The sequence below is a fragment of the Camellia sinensis genome, chromosome 9 (genome assembly GCF_055761805.1).
Source record: "Camellia sinensis isolate YWXY chromosome 9, ASM5576180v1, whole genome shotgun sequence".
NCBI lineage: Eukaryota > Viridiplantae > Streptophyta > Magnoliopsida > Ericales > Theaceae > Camellia > Camellia sinensis.
The window spans coordinates 45,754,390-45,776,848 of record NC_138969.1 but is presented as its reverse complement, the minus strand read 5'-3'; the positions used below and the strand labels follow the sequence as shown (position 1 = coordinate 45,776,848).

Sequence of the window (22,459 nt, the reverse complement as noted above, 5' to 3'; positions counted from 1 at the left end):
ATCTAGTCTTGCTTCGATCATATTTAGGAGAAGAGTTCATAGATTTCTCAGATGCTAATGCTTTAAAACTTTTTGAGTACATGTCTCATTTACATAAATACCTAACCCTATTGGGTTATCTTATATATAGAAATAAGAATTCATTCTTTGTTATATCTAATTATATCTGGTTGTTGGCTTTGTAAATCAAACTTTTATCTGCACATGTAACTACGAACTTAATTAACTTTGTTTATACAGGTGGGTTAACAACTTTGGTTGACATGCCTCTTAACAGTTTTCCATCTACAGCTTCCGAAGAAACTTTTGAACTCAAGGTATGGATGGTTAACACCATTAATTTTTCATTTTTTTACCATGGAGGCTCTGCTTGAAGTTAAAGCCCGTTTATATCTTTCTGTTTAACTCTTCAATTTTCTTCTTTAAAATCATTATAGTAAGCTTGCAATAATCATCATAATCTTATCTCAACTCACTTAAAGAGAATTTTTGACAAAGAAATTTGGAACAATTAAAAAATCAGACTTGGTTTGATCTTCCATAAAATACTGAACACTCAAAAAGTGAACTTCTGAGGAACTTAGCTTCACTTTTTAATTAGGTAGTTAGAAACTTAGAAGTCTGTTCAGAGTTTTTATTTTTAAATTTGATAAGTATGAACAGAAGTTTATGTTCTTAGTTTATATTCTGAGTTTATATTCTTTTGTATTATTGTAGCACCAAAAGTCAGTCTTGGTTGAATCTTTCAGAGACAACTAAGCACTCTAAAAGCAAGCTCCCAAATTGTTTTTGAGTTCATATTCTTATTGTAGCAAAACTTGCTGTTACTACTTGCTGTTACTCTCAAACATTGTTGCTCAACACCTGGTATCTCAGAAAACATTTTAATTTTAATTTTATTTTATTGGATTGATTTCCAATTCTCTTTGATAATGTGTGTATGTGTCCCCCCCCCCCCCCCCCCCCCCCTTTCTCTCCCATGCATCACAATTGCGTACATACCCTTTTTCCATTATTATACGCCATCCTAGCTTTTTGATTACTGTTGCCTGAAGTTGTTGGAGAATTATGTATTAAATCTGAGATTTTTGCTCTTTGCTGTAGTCCTTTATGTGTCCTTCGGGGATCAATGACTTTCCCATGACAAATGCTGGCCATATTAAGGTGCGTTTGGTGTTATTTAGACTGCATATTACAATGATTTATCTGTTTTTCATATGAAATAAATTACAGTGTTATTTGCTGCCACATCTTTGATGTTTACCGATACATTTCCAAATTTATCCACGACTTCACCACTTCTTTGTTATCTGAAAAAAGAAAAGGGGAAGCAATTAAACGGAAATAATCTCTTAGAGACCAAAAGAGTTAATATGTGATGATTGGGAGACCTTATTCAGTTACTTAATGGGCTAACTCGTCTTCTTTCCAACCTTAGGTGTGATTTTGGCTTTAGAAAATATCAAACATTTACGTGCATAAATGGCTCGAAACTTCAACATGAAGAAATATTGCTTTTTTGTTTTTATATTTTTACTATAGGCAATAAAGATGATTCTCTCCCTTTTCTCGCTTTCCTTTTGAAAATGTTCCTACTTGTCTTTGCATAGAGTATCTCAGCCGACATGGGATCAAGACTATCTGGAAAAGTTTTGGCGACTTTCGTGAGAGGCAACCTCGTCTACAAAGAAGGGAAGCACGCTCTTGCTGCCTATGGTGTCCCCATCCTTGCAAGATAATGAGATGAACTTGTAGGTAGTTCTCAATTGTCTTATGAATTTGGCTTACATATTTATTCTCTTTATTAGTGTCTTGACTTTTCACATGCCTGTTTTGTGATCATTTTGCATACCTTTTTTTTTTTTTTTTTTGATGAATTAGGTTTCAGTTAAGATGGTTCACCAATTGCGGGGGGGTCTGGGGGGCAATGTAAGAGAATACCAATCACTTTGATCTGTTAATCTGACCTGGCATTTCAAGCCATCAGGTGATTTTGGCTATGGACCTACTGTTGATAGGTTGTATATTTGGATGCATGTGCGAGAAATGTACATATTGCAACCTACAAAAACCGAGCCAAAAAATAAAAAAAATGAAACCTAGAAAATTTCACTGCAGGATTTTCAATCATTCTAAAAAAGATCACAACTTACTAAGATTAATTTGTCATCTCAATTCTGAGTTCATTGTCACTCACGTCTATCCTCCATAATCAATGAAGTTGGGTTGAATGATGTTTACTTACATGCTTAATGTAATGAGAAAAGGAAAGCAAAACAATCATGACCATTGAAGTATGGACATTTAAGCTTTTAAAACTCTACTATGACTCCACTTTTTATTATTTTTCTTATAATGAAGAAATATTTAAAGAAACCATAGAAAACATACAAAATCAGCCTGCCCTGCCCTATTTAGGGAATCTTTAGCCATAATATGTGCTTTTTGTACAATGTGTCTCTTTACTTTAGTACGGGCTTCCACATTCTCCCTCTTGGTTCCTTTTGAGGTGCCGTGACCAACTATGATACCAAAATGATCGACTCTGATACCAAATGACATAGGTTGCTCTTGGATGAAGAGTATACGCTCCATTAAAATGAATTGAGTATTCTAATGGCCTTGAAAGATAAGGATGTGGAATGTAGCTTAACCGCAAAACGTAAATCATCATCATCCTTGCCCTGAACTCGCAATTTGGGAATTTCATCAATAGCGTGAAACTGCTTATATAACTTCGACTGCAATTTTAACTTATCAAAAGCTGTGATGTAAATATTATGCTCTTACAGTTTGATTGATCCTGAAACATTGTAATCCTGTTGTTTGTTTATCATCTGTAGCTGGCGGTACTGATTGATGTATTCTCAAGGTTGGCCTCCATAAAGCCTACAAGATTATCATAAATTGACAGATAATATAAGGGTGCTCTTAATATCACCCACATAATAGTTTGGACCCCTTCTATAAATTCCTACCGACAAATTTAAAATTTTATAAAATTTGTTTAGACATTCCACTTAATACCAAAATTGACCTTAACCCTCTCAAACCCTAACCATATCCCCCACCCCAGTCACTACCCAGCTTTGGCACCACACCTAGCTTCGGACATCGCACCTTACCCCTCCCTAGTTTTGGTCGCCACTCCCCATCCTTCCCTAGCTCTACCCCTCCCCAACCCTCTCCCACCACCACCCAACCTCCCCCTTTCCCTTGTCACACTACCAACTATTGTGTGTGTGTGTGTGTGTGTGAGAGAGAGAGAGAGAGAGAGAGAGAGAGAGAGAGAAAAGAGGGGCTAGGGGGTGGCGTCAATAGGTGGGGATGGGCTAGGGGTGGTGCCAATGGGTTGGGGGGGAAGAGGGGTTGGGAAGGGATTGGGGAGGTTAGATATGAGGGTAAAATTAAAATTTCAGGTTAGAATGATAATAATAAAAAAAAAGGGCAGGTTGTCTCCAATCTAATGGATCTTACTGTCGAAACCTATAGAGCTCATTATAGGTCCCATTACAATTATCCAATCTATTCAATTTTAGGTCAATCTGTGTAGGTTATTCAAGAAAAAAAAATAATAATCATAGTCATAATTTTATTATATTTGTTTTAAAAAAAATCAGACGACAAACAGAATTTTGAAATTAGATCATTTATTTTTCTAAAGATAAATATAATATAATTATATAAGTATAATTTTTGAATCGATTTATTTATTTTTCATGCATGATCTACATACCCAAGTTTAAAAAACGTTATGTATATGTGGGGGGTTCAATTCAAGGAAGAGTTGCTGTTAAAAAAAAAAAAAAAAAAAAAAATGCAAGGAAGAGTTTAGTCCTATCATGACAAGGTTCCACCACTTTCCTGAAATCAATCCCAATTGACAATTTCTTGGAAAGCTCAAAATGACTGGCAATCTGTTCCAGATACAGTACAAAATTTCTCTTGGTTGTATTTACACAACCCCATGACGAAAATAACATATATTACACTTAGCACCACCTCATGCATGCATAATCACCATCTTTGGTGCCACGTAACCCTTTGGCATCTCCCATTTGCTTTCTGTTCTGTTCTAACTATATACAAAGGATAAGCATGGGCTGTTTGTCTTCAACCCTAGTTTATATTTGTTGCAGAGAAATATATATGTCGAGAAACCAGTTTTATTGTTGGCAGTACTAAAACTGTTGAAGTGTTTGTTGCAAAATGTTAGAAGTTTTTGAGAAATCCACTGGAAAACCGCCAGAGGAGCTGAGTCTTCCTTTGAAGGGTATGCCGGATTCGAAAACCGGGGAGAAGATTGTAGAGATTTTCTGTTCATGGTGGCTTCATTCAACGCTGTTCAACCTCCCAAATGGGAATTCCATGGTTTTGTCACATGAGGATGACTGTCCTTTGCATCCAAGGTACTGGATTGGATCTCCAACTATGATTTGAACTGTCATGCATGGTTAATTTTCTATCTAATCGGTCTGTATCACTGCTTATGTGGTTATTCATGATTATTTCTTTGTTTACAATCAATTAGTAAGAAAAGAAAGAACATATAAATATGGTCATGTATTCCGATAATATAAGATGATATAAAATGGTAAAAAAATTAAGGGTGATATACACTTTTTTCTATGCAAGTTATGTCGAGAACTGGAACATGTTGCTTATTATTTCAGCACAAGATCATTTGTCCTTAAAAAAAGGTGCTTTCCGACCATTGTCCTATGCATTTACAGAATCATAAGTATGCGATTTTTAATTAATTTTTAAATAAAAACATAAACAGATTCGTGTGACAGAAGGACAAACATTTTTTTGGGGATAGAGAATCCCAATACTCTGTAAGCCCATTCTCTACGAGTAATTTAATGTGTAGATGTATAAATGTCCTTTTTGAATTTCGAAACTGAATTGATCTATACTAATGTAAATCCTGGTTGTCAATAATGTGATCAGAAAAGAAAATGAGTGATAATCAAAATTGATGCATATGATCAGAATGATGTCTCTTCACACACACACAAACACAAAAATAAATAAATTCACTATTTTTACTATTGGAATTTGGAAAGTAATGTTCTTGCTTTTGTTATTAGTAAATGAAAAAAATACATAAAAATGCACATGAAACACTGCATTCTATGCACTTTTCTGTGTGTTTGTAGCATTGCATAAATTAAGTTTTCTATTTTTTGTATTAGGTCTATTGTTGTCGTGGACGATGTGTATTGCATTTTCCTTGGAATGTTAGAGAACACTTGTGACTTGCGTAGTCACTAAGGTCTCTCAAGACAAGCAACAGAAGCCATGGTAGTGGTCGAAGCTTACAAAGTCTTAAGAGATCGTGCACCCTATCCTCCTGACCAAGTTGTCAGAGACCTCCAAGGAAAATTTGCCTTTGTTCTATTTGATGTTTGAGCCCACACACTTTTTTTAGCCAGGGTGAGTTTGAACACAACTCAAAGTTGCACTCAATGGTAGTATTCTTGGTTGCACTCAATGGTAGTATTCTTGATATGATTTACAGTGAGTTTGCTTAAAGTTGCTTACTTCATGAAATGTCTTCAAGAAATGTTTCATTGCATTTGGTTGAAGTTTTTGATATTTTTAAAAGGGTCGAGTCTTTCTTGTAACTCCTAAAGTTGCATTGTCTAAGATGACCCATGTGCCGTTGGCCACATACTGGGCCACATGAGGAGGTTTGCTCCTATCGAGATAGGAGGAAAGCCTCATTCTTAATCAATCGCTCGCCATATACTGGGGTACATGAGGAGGTTTCCTCCTATCCAGATAGGTGGAAAGCCTCATTCTTAATTTTTACAATAATGACGTTATCAACAGCACAAAAACAAATCACAGAATGGAATACAAATACTCATATGTCAATAGGTCTCTTATTGTGTGTGGCCCATAGGCATGTGAGTGTTGATGCTCCCATATTCTGTGATTTATTTGTGTTAATAATATTTTTGTTTTTTAAATTCTAATATTTATTCCGAAGCTCTCATTCTATGCTAAATGCTTTATAAATTGTGGATACTGCATTTTTCCCAATGTTGAGTGATTCATCAACAATGCTAGACTTGGGGGGAAAAATTACTAGGCTTAATCTTGACCATTTTGCTAATTATTGAAGGATTGTGATGGTTGCATTCCACTTCAATGGAGAATGGCTAGAGATGGGTCCTTGGTCTGTTCTGATGATCCAAATGTCATTGCAGAGGCTTGTGAAAATTGCTGTACCCCTTTTCCTCCAGGTTTCCCTCTCTTTTTCACCCAATACATTCTGCATTTTGCTCTTAGTATGTAATTTTTGTGTAACTTACAAAATTGCCCCTCGTCAGAGATGAAAAAATGACAAGTGTAAAGCTTTGAAGGAGGGAAAATTTAGGTACCTAACGAAGTACAAAAGGCTTTATTGTTCGTAACTGTCTAATAAACCAAATTAAAGGTTAAAAGGAGAGTGTGAATAGCACTAATGTACATAATAAGTGTGAAAAATGTTATGAGTTGTGTTTATTTGCAGGGAATTTTTTTAACGAAAAGAGTCACAGAACAAAGACAATGAAAGTTAATAAGTGACTACGAGTGGGTCCCACCCTAAGTTGAATTCACCTAATATTTGTTGCTTTATGATTTTTTCTGTGCAAGGATTCTGTGCAAGTAAATTTCTCAAATGTTAGTTATTATAAGATAAAAAGGAAGTGAAAATTAGAATATTGTGTACCACTTTAATTGTATATCAGGCTGTGTTTTGTGAGCTTCTTGTTGTGCCTAGGAGGCAGAAAACAATCACACACAAGCACACAACTAAGAACACAAAAATTTACGCGGTTTAGCAAATCGCCTACGTCCACGAGCAGCGGATTTCACTATATGGAGAGAAATACAAAATTACAACAACGGAGGAGGAGACACTACCCTCACTCAATTCACACTCACTCACTCAATTGCTTACACTTTGCTTACATTTTCTAATTTCACCACACCACACTCCTCCTATTCATTATCCATTTATAGATGCAATGGGAGAGCCAAAGTCTTCAACAAGCCACTGACAACATTTATGGCAGCCACCAACAAGATCAACTACCCTACCATGAGTAGCTCGGCTGAATCTCTAGCCCAAATCTTTAGCTTCTTCATTTGTCTTCAATCAGCAACTATTGTTGACAAAGTGAATCAGAGCCAAATCTTCAACAAATCCCCACCTTGGCGAAGATTCTCTATCCAACATAGTGATCAATCAACACTGCCATGCTCCCGAAGGTACTCAGTTCTGAGATGTTGACCAAGTCCAAACAATGTTGGAACTTGATCCCAAAAATCACTTTTGTGAGCATATCGACCGGATTATCTGCAGTACTAATCTTTTGAAGCAGAATATCCCTTTCATTCACAATTTCTCAGACGAAATGGAAATGAACATCAATGTGTTTGGTGCGGGAATAATGAACCTGGTTCTTTGCCAAACAAATGACACTTTAACTGTTTCAACATGTTTCTGAACAATACCCAAGTCCTCAATCAAGCCATGTAGCCAAATATCTTCCTTAAAGGCTTCTGTCACTGTCATGTACTCAGTCTCTGTAGTAGACAAAGCCACCGTTGACTGAAGCGTTGACCTCCAACTCACTGGCCCTTTAGAAAGTGTAAATAAATACCTTGTTGTTGACCGGCATTTGTCCAAGTCACCAGCATAATCTAAGTCCATATATCCAACCAAATTCTATCTGAGCCGGCCGCCGATGTTATCAGAGGCGAGCCTAAGCGCTTACCTAAGCGCTAAGTGAGGTGAGGCGAGGCGAGGCGAGGCTTTAGCGCTTCACCAGATTTTAGCGCTTCACACTGAGGCGAGGTGAAATGGTGAGGCGATGGAGAAGCGCCTGAAGCGAGGCTTAGGCGATGAAGCGGTAGGCGAAACGAAGCGACACTTCACCAGATTTTTGCCTGATTTCAGTTGGAATCATCTGGGCCTTTCATCGACTTCGTTCGAATCATCTGGGCCCTTCATCGACAAAGTTAATTAGTTTTATAATTGCTTTCTACTAAATAAGAAGTTCAAACCCTAGATCGACTTCGTTCGTCGACATTGAAAGGCATACCGAAGTCGACTTCACCTGGGTCTTCTTCTTCCTTCTTCAAACGTCGTTCCAGTCGATTACAGGTTAGTTCCTTCTTCTTCCTTTCTTCTTCTTCTTCCTTTCTCCTTTCTTCCCTTCAACTTCACCTGGGTCTTCTTTGTTCACTGTCGGACCCCCCCTTTCTTCCCCCCTGTTCTTCCTTTGTTCATTTTTGTTCTTCGACTTGAAGAACACTGTCGAACCCTGTGTTAAAATTAATTCAATTATTTTTTAAAATTAATTTTAATTCGCAAAAATTAATTCAATTATTTTAAAATTAATTTTTTTTTCAATTAATTTAATTATTTTTTTCTGTGTTAAAATTGAAATATCCTGGTTATTCAATTAATTATTTTAATTCAATTAATTCAATTAATTTCAACTATTTAAATTTCTTTATGTTCTTTAATGTTGTTAAAATATGTTCTTTAATTTCTTGAAAATATTTGGAATGATAACTGCATGATGGTTCTTGAAAATATTTATATTCTTGTCTATACCATTTATTTAAAAAAAATATCCTTTCTGGTCGCCTTGATTCGATGAAGCGCTCGCCTCGCCTCGCCTCGCCTCGCCTCGCCTCATCGCCTCGCGCTTAGACGTTAGGAGACCATGTCGCCTTGGTTCGCTTTTCGCCTTAAAAAACATTGGAGTCGGCTATCTTTCTTGAACTTTAATCCCAGATTAACCGTGCCATGTATATACCTTAGGATCTATTTTACTGTCTGCCAGTGACCTTTCCTCAGATCAAGCATATACCTGCTTACCATACTCACAGCATGTGAGATGTCAGGCCTTGTACAAATCATAGCATACATTAATGCACCGACTGCATTTGCATATGGAACTTGTGCCATATGCTTCTGTTCTTCTTCTGTGCGTGGAGATATTGAAGCACTAAGCTTGAAATGAGGGGCCAATGGTGTACTCACAGCTTTTGTTTTTCCATTTATGCCACATCTATCGAACACATTTTTCAAATACTGGGTTTGCGTCAGACAAACCATGCGCTTCTTCCTATCTCTTTTGATCTCCAATGCCAAGAATTTTCTTTGTTTCGCCAAGATCCTTCATTTCGAACTCTTCTGCCAATTGTGTCTTGAGTTTGTCAATCTCTAACTTGCTTTTGGATGCAATCAGCATATCATCTACATACAAGTGCAAATAGATGAAGGAACCATCAGAAAGCTTACGGAAATATACATAATGATCAAATTGACTTCTTGTGTATTCTTTCTCTATCATGAACCAATCAAATCGCTTGTACCACTGTCTTGGGGATTGCTTCAACTCGTACAACGATTTATTTAGCTTACAGGCCCAATTCTCTTTTCCAGCAACTTTGAAACCATCTGGTTAGGACATATATATCTCCTCTTCAAGATCTCCATGTAAGAAGGCAGTTTTGACATCGAGTTGGGCGAGCTCGAGATCAAACCGTGCAACCAAAGCTAGCAAGATACGAATAGACGTGTGCTTCACAATAGGTGAGAATACCTCATTATAGTCTATTCTTTCCTTTTGGGCATAGCCTTTAGCTACCAATCTAGCTTTGAATTTGATGTTGTCTTTGCCTAGGATGCCTTCCTTTTTGGTGTAAACCCACTTATATCCAATTGCTTTCTTGCCGTTTGGAAGTTGCACTAACCCCCAAATCTGGTTCTTATAGAGTGACCCGATCTCTTCATCCATAGCCCCCTTCCATTTGACACTTTCTGCATTCTGCACGGCTTTTTTGAAAGTGCAAGGAACATTGTCTTCAATGATTGGAAGTACATAGGCCACCATATCGGTCATCCAACCCGGTTGCTTAGTAACCCTTTTTTCTTTTCTGATTGCAATAGGTTCTGACTGTTGTGAGGCCTCTTGAACTAGATCTTTATTCTCATTTGAACTCTCTTCAAGATCTTTAGAGCTATCAATTGAAAGTTCTTTAGGATTGTTGACTGTTTGAATAGTCTTTGCTGGAGTCTCAAACTCCACCTGTATTGACTTCTTCAATGTTTCCTCATTCTCTTAAGGATTTGGCTACTTCAGCATTGTAGACTCATCAAAGGTAATGTCTCTTCTAGTGATAACTTTCTTTGATTCAGGGCACCAGAGTCTGTATTCCTTGATATCGTCACTAAAGCCCAAGAAGACAATTTTCTTGGCTCTAGGATCTAACTTAGATTCTGTAACATGAAAATAAGCTGGACATCCAAAGATACGTAGCTGATCATAATCAGTAGCTGGAGCTCCTGACCATAACTCCATGGAAGTCTTACCATCGAGTGCTACAGTAGTAGTCTGTTGACAAAATGACGAGCATAGTTCAATTCCTCACCCCAAAATGCCTTGCTTAATCTTGAATGTGGCAGCATACACCGGACTTTCTCCACCAAAGTGCGGTTTATGCGTTCTACAACTCGATTTTGCTGTGGCATTCCACTAACTGTGAAATGTCTCACTATTCCTTCATTCTGGCAAACCTCAAAGAAGAGATCTGATGTGTATTCGCCGCCATTGTCAGATCTGAGCTTTTTGATCTTCCTACCTGTCTGGATCTCAATCATGCTCTTCCACGGAAGAAAGATGTCTAATACTCCATCTTTATGCTTCATTGTGTAAACCCATAATCTTCTTGAGAAATCATCAATGAACGACACAAAGTAGTGTTTACCTCCTAAAGAAACATTTTTGGAAGGTCCCCAAACATTTGTGTGAACGTAGTCTAGAATCCCTTTGGTACGATGAATGGCAGTACCAAGCTTGATTCTTGTTTGCTTGCCCAGTACACAATGCTCGCAGAACTCAAGCTTTCCTGTTTTGGCGCCTTTCAATAGGTCTTGCTTTACCAACCCTTGTAAAGTCCTCTCACCGACATGCCCTAGGCGCATATGCCAAAGTCTGGAAGTGTCTGATACATCATATTCTAAGTCAGTGGAGACAACCACTCTCCTTGTGATTGTAGAGCCGTTTAGGAAATATAAATTTCCTTTTCAAATACCCTTCATTGGAACAAATGCTCCTAGTACCACTTTGAGAACTCCATATTCAACAGTTACTCTGTAACTTTTGGAGTTTAAAACTCCTACTGAGATGAGATTATTTGTCAAATTCAGTACATACCGAACATCTTCATGAATTCTGACTGTTCCATCATGCATCTTCAACTGGATTGTTCCAATCTGTAACAAGCCCGCGGGGGACCTCGCTACAGCTCGGACTCGATTTGTAGTCACGGTTCTAAATCTGAACCAAAGAGTCCAAATCCGGCAAATCGTTTTGAGAAAACAGATTTTTGAAAGAAGTGCCAAACATGGACTGTTTTGCCAGATACAGAGTCGCCACCTAAATATTTTATTTTGGGAAATTTAGGAAACCCTGACTCGTTGCCAAAGGCCACGTGTTCGTCATCACCAAAGTTGCCTCGGCTCGGGAACTTGGGTACGATTGGGGAAGGTCACTTCGTGAGCACCCCCGCTCGCCCGGTCATAGACCGGCCTCTACTAACCATGATATCTATTTTTGAAAACATTGTATGTTCTTATTCCGGTTATTAGCCTAGGTTACTATGTGATGCGCACAGCATACAAGTATAGACTAGGTCGCCTGGATTGGAACAAAACATCTCATGTTTGCTTGTTTGAAAGGTGGTTTGCTACTCGCAAGTAGGCTAAAAATGTAGATTTTGCCACCCTCGGGTGGGCTTAGAAAAGATGGTTTTGCCACTATCTAGTGGGTTTAAAACAAATAGTTGATGATTTATTCCAATCCAGATAAGTCAACCTTCACCCACAGGCATTCAGGCAGTTATATCACATAAGCAATTAGCCTCATGGTAAGCATGCTATTCATGGCAGCACTCACATGCATGCAAGGATGCTAAAGCATAAAGCTTACCGAGTACTCCACGCCAAAACAAAAACTGTATTAGAAATCATACGTGATCTTAGGTATACAGAAATGCCTAATGCAACACATGCAAGAATGCAAACTATAGCAGGCTCGGCTATTCTAAACATGGCATATGGAATGCTACAGCTAACATGTATTCAACTTGGAATTGAAATACAAATGCAGTTAGTATGATGTGCCGAGCCCGATGTATGCAAAACAGATGAATGAATGCAAACATGCTGTCATACTGTATGCTAATTAAAATATGCCCTAATCTAACCATCATAAGCGGATAAATAAAAGGGAGAAAGACGTGGGTTGGAAGACATACAACACACACACGCACACTTATTACAGTTATGCCCTCGCGCAGAGGGTCCGAATAAATATACAGTCCCGAATGAAAGAATATTACAGTCCAAATATTACAGTCCAAATAATATACAAATTCCTAATTAATTAATGAATTAACTAAGAAAGTAAATAGAACTGGCGTGCAAGCTAGGGACTGCCTTGCTTCTGATGGATGATATACATTTAGGCTGTCTTGCGCGGAAATTCACCGGGATGCCCCAATTAGCCTCTGTTTAGCAGTTATTCTTGAAACGCGTGCCAAGTCCCAAAAAGTTGCTGATTCTTCATTTTGCTGCAACAAAGAGCAGGAAAGGGGCATAGTAATGTATTTTCACAAATATATGCATGCCTCGATCCTCGTGCCACCAATCACGCATACCGAGGCATGATGGCCGAGGAGTCGAATTGCACAACTCAATATAGAATGAATGCACATGAAAACACAGCTAAAACCTAACTCCATCATGGATAATCCGGAGTGTCGGTGACTGGGGAATTGAGACGCGTTCCGTCACTCGGAGTACGAAACGCACCTCGTTTCTCGTGCCCGGGCTAACTCTTATTCCGAACACAATGCAATATGCACGACATGCATGAAATGCAACTAAGATACAGCCTAGCATGCACAATGCTATGAAAATGAGATGTCTCGAAATGCGTGCACACGGACACGCAAACCGAGGAAATGCATGAATGCGATCTAAGATACAACCTAGTATGCACTATGCTGTGAAAATGAGATGCCTCGAAATACGTGCACACGGGCACGCAAACCGAGAAAATGACATACGCAATGCAAATGACATGAAAATATGATATGGGCTTACACTAACATGAGAGAGCCTCAGCCACACTCACATAAGAGGCCGATGGATGAAAATGAAGTGCCTCGAAATGCGTGCACACAGGCACGTAAACCGAGACAATGGCATATGCAATGCAATATGGCTAAAATGGCATATAGAATGCAACATGGACTTATACTAACATGAGAGAGCCTCAGCCACACTCACATAAGAGGCCGGTAGATGAAAATGAAGTGCCTCGAAATGCGTGCACACGGGCACGCAAACCGAGGCAATGGCATACGCAATGCAATGGCATGGAAAATGATATGCAAGCATGCTAATGGATTTTTAGCAATGAAATGTGGGGGAAAACAGTCCCGAAATGAGGCGAAAACACACCCGATGCATGGAATAGTCCCGAAATATGAATTTTGGCACCCGAAATGGCCTATAGCCATACCAAACATGCACAATATGGACATGCAATGAAAATACAAAAGCAAGGTAATCTCAAGATAAGCATTTTTCCAGTTCAAAACATGGCCAAATAGCAAGCAAAAACAGTGCAAAACTAGCATGCAAGAAATGGCCCTAAACATGGGATTAAGAAGCAACTCACAGCTGCTGTCCTCAAACAGGTTAGGGCCCTTCAACAAAGTTGAAGAGGGGCCCAAAATATGATGTTTTCCAGAACTGTAAAAACCCCAAAAACAAACACAGGTATGGCTGCACTCCCATGCAAGAAAAAGGGCCAAAAGGTGGCCAAAGAGGCAAGTGGTATATGCAAAGCCCAAACTGAAAAATTTCCTTCTACAACATTGAAGAGGGACCAAAAGTATGACCATTTACAGAACTGTAAAAACTCCAAAACAGTATACAAACATGCTAGGAATGCAATGCAAAATAAGGCTCAAAAGTGACTATAACATAAGGTATACAAGACATTCCACAAACGGCCAAAGACCCTTAATGAAATATGAAGAATGGGCCAAAATAAGACTATTTTTAGTACTGTAAAAAGGCCAAAAACCGAAGCAAGATAGGCTAACAAATCATGCAAAAAATGGGGATTAAAAGAGAGATATAACATGAAATGTATAAAATATGCCTCAAACCATGAAAGGCCCTTAATGAAACATGAAGAATGGGCCAAAATAAGAACTTTTATAGCTCTATAAAATGACCAAAAATGGAACCAAGATAGGCTGCCAAGTCATACAAGAATGGGGGACCAAAGATGGATATAAAGACAAGTGGTACATGGAGGTCCCAAACAAAGATGAACCCTTCTTCAATGTTGAAGAGGGGCTCAAAATAAGCCTACTTACAGTTCATGAGAAACTCCAAAATAGATCACACTTAGGTTAGAAAAAGCATGCAAAATATTGACATACAAAGAGGGTATTGAAGCAAGTGCAAGATGGAGGGCTCAAACAGGGTTGAGCCCTTAATGAGATATGAAAATGAGCTCAAAAAAATGACCTTTTCAGTTTTGGTCGGAGCTCAAAACAATAAGCATGTATGGCTTGCAAAAGATACAAGAAATGGGCCAAAAAGGGGAAATTGCAACTCACCCTTGAAGACCAATTCTTTTGTTGCTTCTTGGACCAAATTTGTTGCCTCTTAGCTGCTGGAATTCCTCCCCTTGCTGCTGGAATGGAGTGGTGGTGGTAGAGCTTGGTGGTGTAGAAGAAATGGTAGTGTAGAACTTGAAGGTTTTCAAGGAAATGAGGGAGATGGAGAGGGAGTTTTGTATTCAAGCTTGAGGAGCAAATTTTCTAACTCTTGTATGCAATGTTGCCAGCTGATTATATGGACAAAAAAGGGGGAGTAAAGGAGGGGCAAAGGTGGGGGAAAATTAGGCAAGTTTTCCCCCACAAAATATCCCCCGGATTGGGATATTTTCTGGGAGAAACAGCTATACAGCTGTAAAGTTGATGTTGCAAGGAACATGGCCGGCCCCTTTTTGGAGCTCCAGGTGGCCGGCCGGCCACCCCACCTAGCCGGCCGGCTAGGGGTCAAAACGGTCAAGTTGAAATAGTGGCCGGCCACCACTTTTTAAGGTCCTCCCATGTGTGTACTTCACAGATATGTGGTTCAAAGTTCAAGAAAGTGGCCCCAAGGTGTTCAACATTAGCCCGGAAGGAGGGGTTCAAAAGGGTCAGGAAACATTACTGGCCGGCCACCAACTTTTAGGATCCTCCCAAGTGTGTACATCACAGATATGTGGTTCAAAGTTCAAGAAAGTGGCCCCAAGGTGTTCAACATTAGCCCGGAAGGAGGGGTTCAAAAGGGTCAGGAAACATTACTGGCCGGCCACCAACTTTTAGGATCCTCCCAAGTGTGTACATCACAGATATGTGGTTCAAAGTTCAAGAAAGTGGCCCCAAGGTGAAAAACGGGCGTCGGAGGGCGTCGGAGGATATATAACTGGTTGCTACAACAATTACTGGCCTCCCACCCTTCAGTGACCTTTCCGGTGATAAAACAGAGGTACCTGCAAAAAATGAACAAAAACCGATGCAAAACGAATGTTCGGGGACTAAAGCACGCAGTTCGGGATCCCGAAAAATGGGCTGTTAAGCACCGAAAGTGGCACTCGGCCACGAAGTGGGTTTCTCAGACCCCAGTGTCCCTCGAAGGGGAGTAAATAGGAGGTATGCCAAAAATCGGGGCAAACGGAGATGGTTAGGAGGTCCCGAACCGAGGCACACGGCCAACGATTCCGAAAAATCGGAAACCGGACTCCGAAATGGGCAAAATGGCCTACGGCCACGAAATGTAGCCTACGGCCACCGAGAGATGGTCTACGGGACCTCTCCCTCCCCTCAGGAAAAGAAACTGAGAAAACCGAGTCTGGTTCGCAAACCGAGGCAAGGCACAGAAGAGGGTTCGGAAGTCCGGAGGCAGGGCTCGCAGCTGCGACTCTGAGACTTCTGAACAAGCACAACATGCAATATCACCAAGTGCTCAACTGGCGACGTCTGAGTCTTAAGGTCGGTCAAAAATGGGGTGTCTACACAATCCCTTTTGTTCGGCAAGCTTAGTCATTGCCCATCAGCACAACTCTTCTATCGAACTCTCGTAAGCTCGAGAACCACTGCTTGTTAGGACACATGTGGTAGGAACATCTGGAATCTAGAATCCATTCGTCAAAATGGCCAAGTGATGAAACTATGAAGGCTGATCCTTCACCATTATCTCCATCTCGTGCAACGTTCACCCTTTCCTCTTTCTTGTCTTTATTGGGACAATCTTTTACCCAATGCCCCTTCTGGCGACAAGCAGCACACTTGTCTTTTGCAAGACGTCTTCTATTTGATGATCTCTCTCTGGATTTTAAGTGAGACTTTCCTCGCCCTGTATATCTTCTGTTATTCATCCTGCCTCTGACTGTCAATGCCTCTGATGTTGAGTCCCTGCTTGTAGACTTATCTTTCCTTCTGAACTCATTATTTACCAAGGTGTTTGAAATATCAAAATACTTGATCTTTTCTTTACCACACAGTGAAGTGGTGGTGAGATCTGTGTCAGTCAAGGAATTTAACAATAACAGTGCTTTATCTTCATCATTGATTTGAACATCCAGGTTTTTCAAATTGGCAAGAACTTTATTGAAATTGTTCAGGCATTCATTCATCAAAATACCTTGTAGTCGAAACGAAACAACCTCCTCTTCAAGTAGAGCCAGTTCTCAATGCTCTTCGTCATGAATTTGTCTTCTAATGCCTTCTAAAGCTCCTTTGCAGTATCATATTATGTGAATGCGTGTTTCTCCTCTTTCGCAAGGCAAAGTCGGATGGAATTGCAGACTAGGAGATTCACTTTCTCTTATTCTATCTCGTCCAAGTCATCTGGCTTGTCTCATAGAGTGAAGTGCAGGTTCATCTGGACAAGCATATCTTTTACTTCACATTTCCACATGCCAAAGTTGTTTTTACCATCAAACTTCTCTACCTCAAACTTAGCGTGGGACACGGGGGTCCAACGCCCAGAGCTACTTGCAGCCACGAGGATGCTTGCAAACTCAGCTGATCTCCTCTCTGTAGATTCTGCCATTGAGATTTCTTAAAAAAATCTCCACCACAAACAATAGCGGATGCTTGAAATTTCCAGAACACGGTAAATTCTAAGCTCTCAAAAAGCTTCACTGAAAATTCGAGTCCAAATCTCAAAAATAGAATTTGCGTTTGTGTTAAGAACGGTTGATTTAGCTAGGAAAGCATTTTCTCTACCTCTCCAGGGACTTAAATGAAATTTCTCCAAATCTAGGAGCCAAATTACAATTTCCCAAAACTCCAGGGACCTAACTACAATTTATTGAAGTTTTAGGGGCTAAATTATAATTTTAACAAGATTAGGGATTGAAATATAATTTCCCAAACTTTTAGGGGCCTCCTTGTAATTTCAAAATTTTTGATTGATTGGGGTGATGATGTGGCAGATGTGCTGACGTGGCGATGACATGGCGGGTGAGCTGTTGATGACGTGCCTCGACACGTGGCAATGACTTGACAGCCACGTGGTTCAAACGTGACAGTGACTGGGGTGACACCTAGTGTTGATGTGACAGTGTTGCAAAAATAATTTGCAATATGTTGCACCAAGGATTTGAACCTTGGCCAAGGGAGAGCAATGCTCAACCTTAACCACTTAGGCAAACCTCCATTTTGACCGTTCTTTCTGGGTCTGCACTCCTCTCATCGAGACGTATGTTGTGGTATGCTGAAAACCCGTTCGACAACTTCAAAATTTTCAGTTTACAAAAAAAACGCTTTGTTTTTCGCACAACATTGCTTTGATACCAATTTGTTGTGCCTAGGAAGCAAAAAACAATCACACAAGCACACAAGCAAGAACACTCAAACATTTACGTGGTTCAGCAAATCACCTAAGTACACGGGCAGCGGATTTCACTATATGGAGAGAAATACAAAATTACAACAATGGAGGAGGAGGAGACACTACTCTTACTCAATTCACACTCACTCACTTAGTTGCTTACACTTTACTTACACTTTTTGATTTCACCACACCACACTCCTCCCATTCACTATCCATTTATAGATGCAATGGGAGAGCCAAAGTCTTAAACAAGCCACTAACAACATTTATGGCAACCGACAACATTTATGGCAGCCACCAACAAGATCAGCTACCTTATCATGAGTAGCTTGGCTGAATCTCTTGCCCAAATCTTTAGCTTCTTCATTTGTTTTCAATCAGCAACTATTGTTGACAAAGTGAATCAGAGCCAAATCTTTAACACTTTTGTCAAATTAAAATCCAATAATGTAAATATAGAAGATGAAAATAGGTTTATAAGCTATAATTAAAAGTTACATCATACATTTCTCACATGCTCTTAAAATAATAATGATAAAAAACCTATAATCACCCATTCAAACAACACCAAATGGGTTGATGCGTTCTATTCTCTTCTCTTTGCGTCTACAAGAAAGCAGGGGATGATAAAATAAAAAAAAAAAATTGCTGAAAGTGTTTTTGGATTGGGTTTTTGCAGGATGTATCTACATGAGTGGTGATCATCCACTTAACAAAATCAGAGCAATTACTTGGGAAGACGATGAAGGAAACATTTCTACTGTTTTGTTTCAAGTGGATTTGTTCACTAGACTCCGCAGCATTCCACGAACCAATAGTTTTGCAAATTGGGCAGGTGTCACCACCGTCGACGGAGAATAGAAAACAAAAAACTTTAGACTTTGTTTGAATTTAAGATTTGGAGAGGGACTTGTGAAAAAAGAAAACATAAGAGAAAAATGACAAAAAGATACAAATAATTTGTACTGTTTTGATTGTCTTCTGCTTTTATTTTCAAAATTTTGGATATGAACATGATGAAATGTTTGTCACAATTGTGTATTTAAATTGTTTGTATATATTTTGCTACAAATCTTTTTTTTGTTTGTTTTGGAAGGACTACTACTACAAAAAAAAAAAGTGAACTGATAACAAAATTGTTTCAAAATGGTTTTTGACAACACTTTTGCTCATTCAATTGCTTTCTCTCCCCAGAAAAACACAACCAATTGGTCTAATGCTAATTATGTTTTTTACTAGGGTTTTTTTTTTTACTACGAGACACAATGCAATGAATTGTGCCTTTGTTAGTAGTGGTAGAGTGATGACGACACGACGAGATTAATTGAAATATGTACAAAATTAGGAAATTTTTTATACAGTGCATACCTTCTCTATGAGACACAATGCAGTGAAATAAGTAAAAAGTGGGCTGTTATTTTGTACAGTGCATGTTGTTGGGGATCGAGGATCCTGCTCAAGACCTTCCAGAAATCATACCAATCAGAAAAACACACACACCCAAGGAGACACCACATTTAACGTGGTTTGGCCTCAATACTTACGTCTACGGGAGAGTAACCGATTATCACTATAACAATGGAGAGATTACAATAGAGGAGGAGCTTACACCATCCTCACTCACCCACTCATCCGTCTTCCTCTCTTACACACAGAGAGACAGTCTCTTTGCCTCACATCTCTCACTCTCTCTTAGTTTTCTCTTACTGTTAACTCTCCTCTCAGCCTCTTCATTTATACACCAAGATGGAGGAAGCTGGAGAGCTTAACTGGCGCAACACATGGCCATCTCCTTCTCCACATGGCCAGCTCCTTCCATATGCTGCAACACATGAAAAAAGATCACCCCTCACATGGGGTGATATCTAACAAATCACCCCCTCAACCAATGTGAGGTGATCTAGTGCACACACTGCTGCTAATCTTGTCACGCCCAAATTTCAGCATAGTCTGCATCTCCTTACTGAGACATTTTCATCTTCTTGAAGCTAGAGATAACACACCAGAGATACAAGAGGAGGAGAGAATCCTACATCCTCAACTCAACTTACACCACTCTCTGATTTGGAGAGAGCCTCTGCTCCTATCTCTCACAGATCTCTTCCACACTTCCTGTCTCGGATGTCTTCACTTACTATGCTTGAATTTGCATAACCAAGGTATCTGACACCCCCTAATTGGATGTCTTGCACTCCCTGCCAAGGATACCATTGACTGACATGTATCACCTCGCACGGCCAATCATTGGAGTAACAGAAAACTCGTTGTTTGTCCCATCAACATCCTCAGTTTTCTTTGCTCGGAGCCTTTCCTTTGAACTATCAACATTTGCCCTCTGCACTTCTGAACAACCTCCTAGCGTTCCCATATGCTTGTCGTTTGTGCCTTTGCAATCCCTGATTTGTTGTTTAGTAGATTGATGGTTGACAGTAGCTTCATCTGTCAAAGCATCGTTAGCTATGCAATTTCTTGCATAGTGCTCGTATCCATGGCTTCTGGTCTCCTTGCATCGAGCTCACCTGAGAGATCTACATCAACTCTATCCTTCTGTGCCATGGAACTAAAGAAACCACCATAGAGAAAAGAGACTTGCCACACCTTGGCGTGCACTCTTGCGTCTTATTCGTCTCAATTTCTCTATCTAGAAGTTCCTTTGAACTCTCAACAACCCGTTGCTACACACTCTTCATGTCACGCCCCACATTTTATTACTCGAATAACATTACCAAATCCCTTATATTAATTCCATTTAATTGAGGATAAACAATAATAAACAATATCATTCTCTCACGACAACAATGATGATATAAATATGACAAGGTATTATGCCCTTAGGTTTATATTGAATAATAATAAATACGACAAAAGGTATTTACCCTTGTACAACACATGGCACTCGGCCTACAAATAAAGGGCCTCGTGGCCAACAATTAAAGACTTCAAGTCATAAATGATCCCTCCAGTCTTGCCCCTGAAAAAGTTAATCAACACATGGGATGAGCACTAAGCCTAGTAGGGATCCCAAAGATCCTAATCAATCACAACACATAGATAAAAATGATCATGAATGCATCAAGTCATACCATATACGCAATGTGACATTTAATATGAAAAGTATACACATATAACTGTGTGTTTCTCAAAACGTTCCTCTTGACACTTTTTAGCATGAAAACCAATTATTCTCTTTCACATTCCCATCATTTTTTTTTAAAAAGAAAATATTTGAAACCTCATTCTTTCTTTGATAAACCTTCTCACTTTAACAAAAAGGAACCTCATTTAAACAACCGTTCTGAAAATATAACTCCACATGCAATTCATGGTTCTTAACCCATCTCTCAATATTCCATAACCATTCACCTTCCTTTATATCTCAATACAGATATCTACAACCTTCCTTGACCATATACCCACGGATAAAAGACCGGTAAGAAACTGTTAATACATATACACCTTCTGACTAAATAATCAAAGTAATACATACTCCCAATTTCATCTTCTTGATGTGAATAACCGACAATACATAAATATAAAACAAAACGAGATAACAGGAACAACACATGCTTCCAATTCCATCTCCACGGGTCTGCAACACGGATGGCAGATCCACAACACTAGAACCATATATCTATATATACAAAATGAGGTAACAGAAGTAATACATGCTGCGAATTCCATCTCTACCGGCCTATAGCACGGATGGCAAATAACACATTACACTTTACCGGCCTCACCTGGAAGGAGGTGCTCCGCAGATCATACTTTACCGAGGTGCGAACTGGAAGGGAACGAAGAACTTATATAACGTGCCATGCTTTGCCGGCTGTGATACGGCGGGAAACGAACCCCCTTTTCACACTTTACCGGATGCAAATCGAAAGGGACGAGGAAACCACGGTCAAGAACATCATCACAATCCAAAAGCATAACAAACAAATCAACAGAATACTACACGGGTGTAATACATACACCTAGTTGAATTATCATCATAATAGTCACAAATCCATTAATTGCATTAAAGTTATTTCTATTTTTTAAAAATATACACCACGAACCACAGTTTCACATGGGTTTTCCTTTAATTTCAAACGTTCCCAAAAGACCTCATTGGGTACTAAAACATAACTAGTCAATATTCGTTTCTCAATTGTAACAACATTTACAAGTGTTCCAGTTGCCCGTTTTTCTTAACAACATAATTCATAGCTTAACAATAGAATCGTCCATTTACAATGTTCCTTTATCAATGACAATACAACGTATTACATCACATAACCCATTCTACCATAATACTCATAGGCCATTTCTAGCAACAAGCAATGCCATCCTCCACCAATGACTACGGACAAAACTATAGACGTTAATCATATATTCAGAAATAATAAATACGCCCATAAGAAATCCCATCATCTCGTTCATCGTAAACCCTTCAAGGTTTATAAAAATAACTTGCTCATTTTATTTTGA

The 22,459-nt window shown here is 39.2% G+C and overlaps 1 protein-coding gene across 18 annotated transcripts in view; it reads left to right on the top strand.

Annotated features, from left to right (window-relative positions):
* The window catches only part of LOC114285171 (allantoinase), a 38,958-nt gene extending 19,897 nt beyond the window's left edge, over window positions 1-19,061 (top strand). For 3 of the 18 annotated variants that reach the window (XR_014340945.1, XR_014340944.1, XR_014340930.1), the window contains 8 exons: window positions 241-317; window positions 1,105-1,164; window positions 1,611-1,755; window positions 1,882-1,987; window positions 4,140-4,409; window positions 5,199-5,439; window positions 6,134-6,254; window positions 18,669-19,061. Coding sequence is in view for 2 of the 18 variants with exons in the window: in XM_082888537.1 (XP_082744663.1) it covers window positions 241-317; window positions 1,105-1,164; window positions 1,611-1,739 (266 nt within the window). In the remaining 16 variants the exon portion in view is untranslated. Of the gene's footprint in view, window positions 1-240; window positions 318-1,104; window positions 1,165-1,610; window positions 1,756-1,881; window positions 1,988-4,139; window positions 4,410-5,198; window positions 5,440-6,133; window positions 6,255-18,668 lie in introns of those variants that run through there. The other 15 variants (XR_014340937.1, XR_014340936.1, XR_014340931.1 and 12 more) reach the window with 15 other exon arrangements.
* The last annotated feature ends 3,398 nt before the right edge of the window (window positions 19,062-22,459 follow it).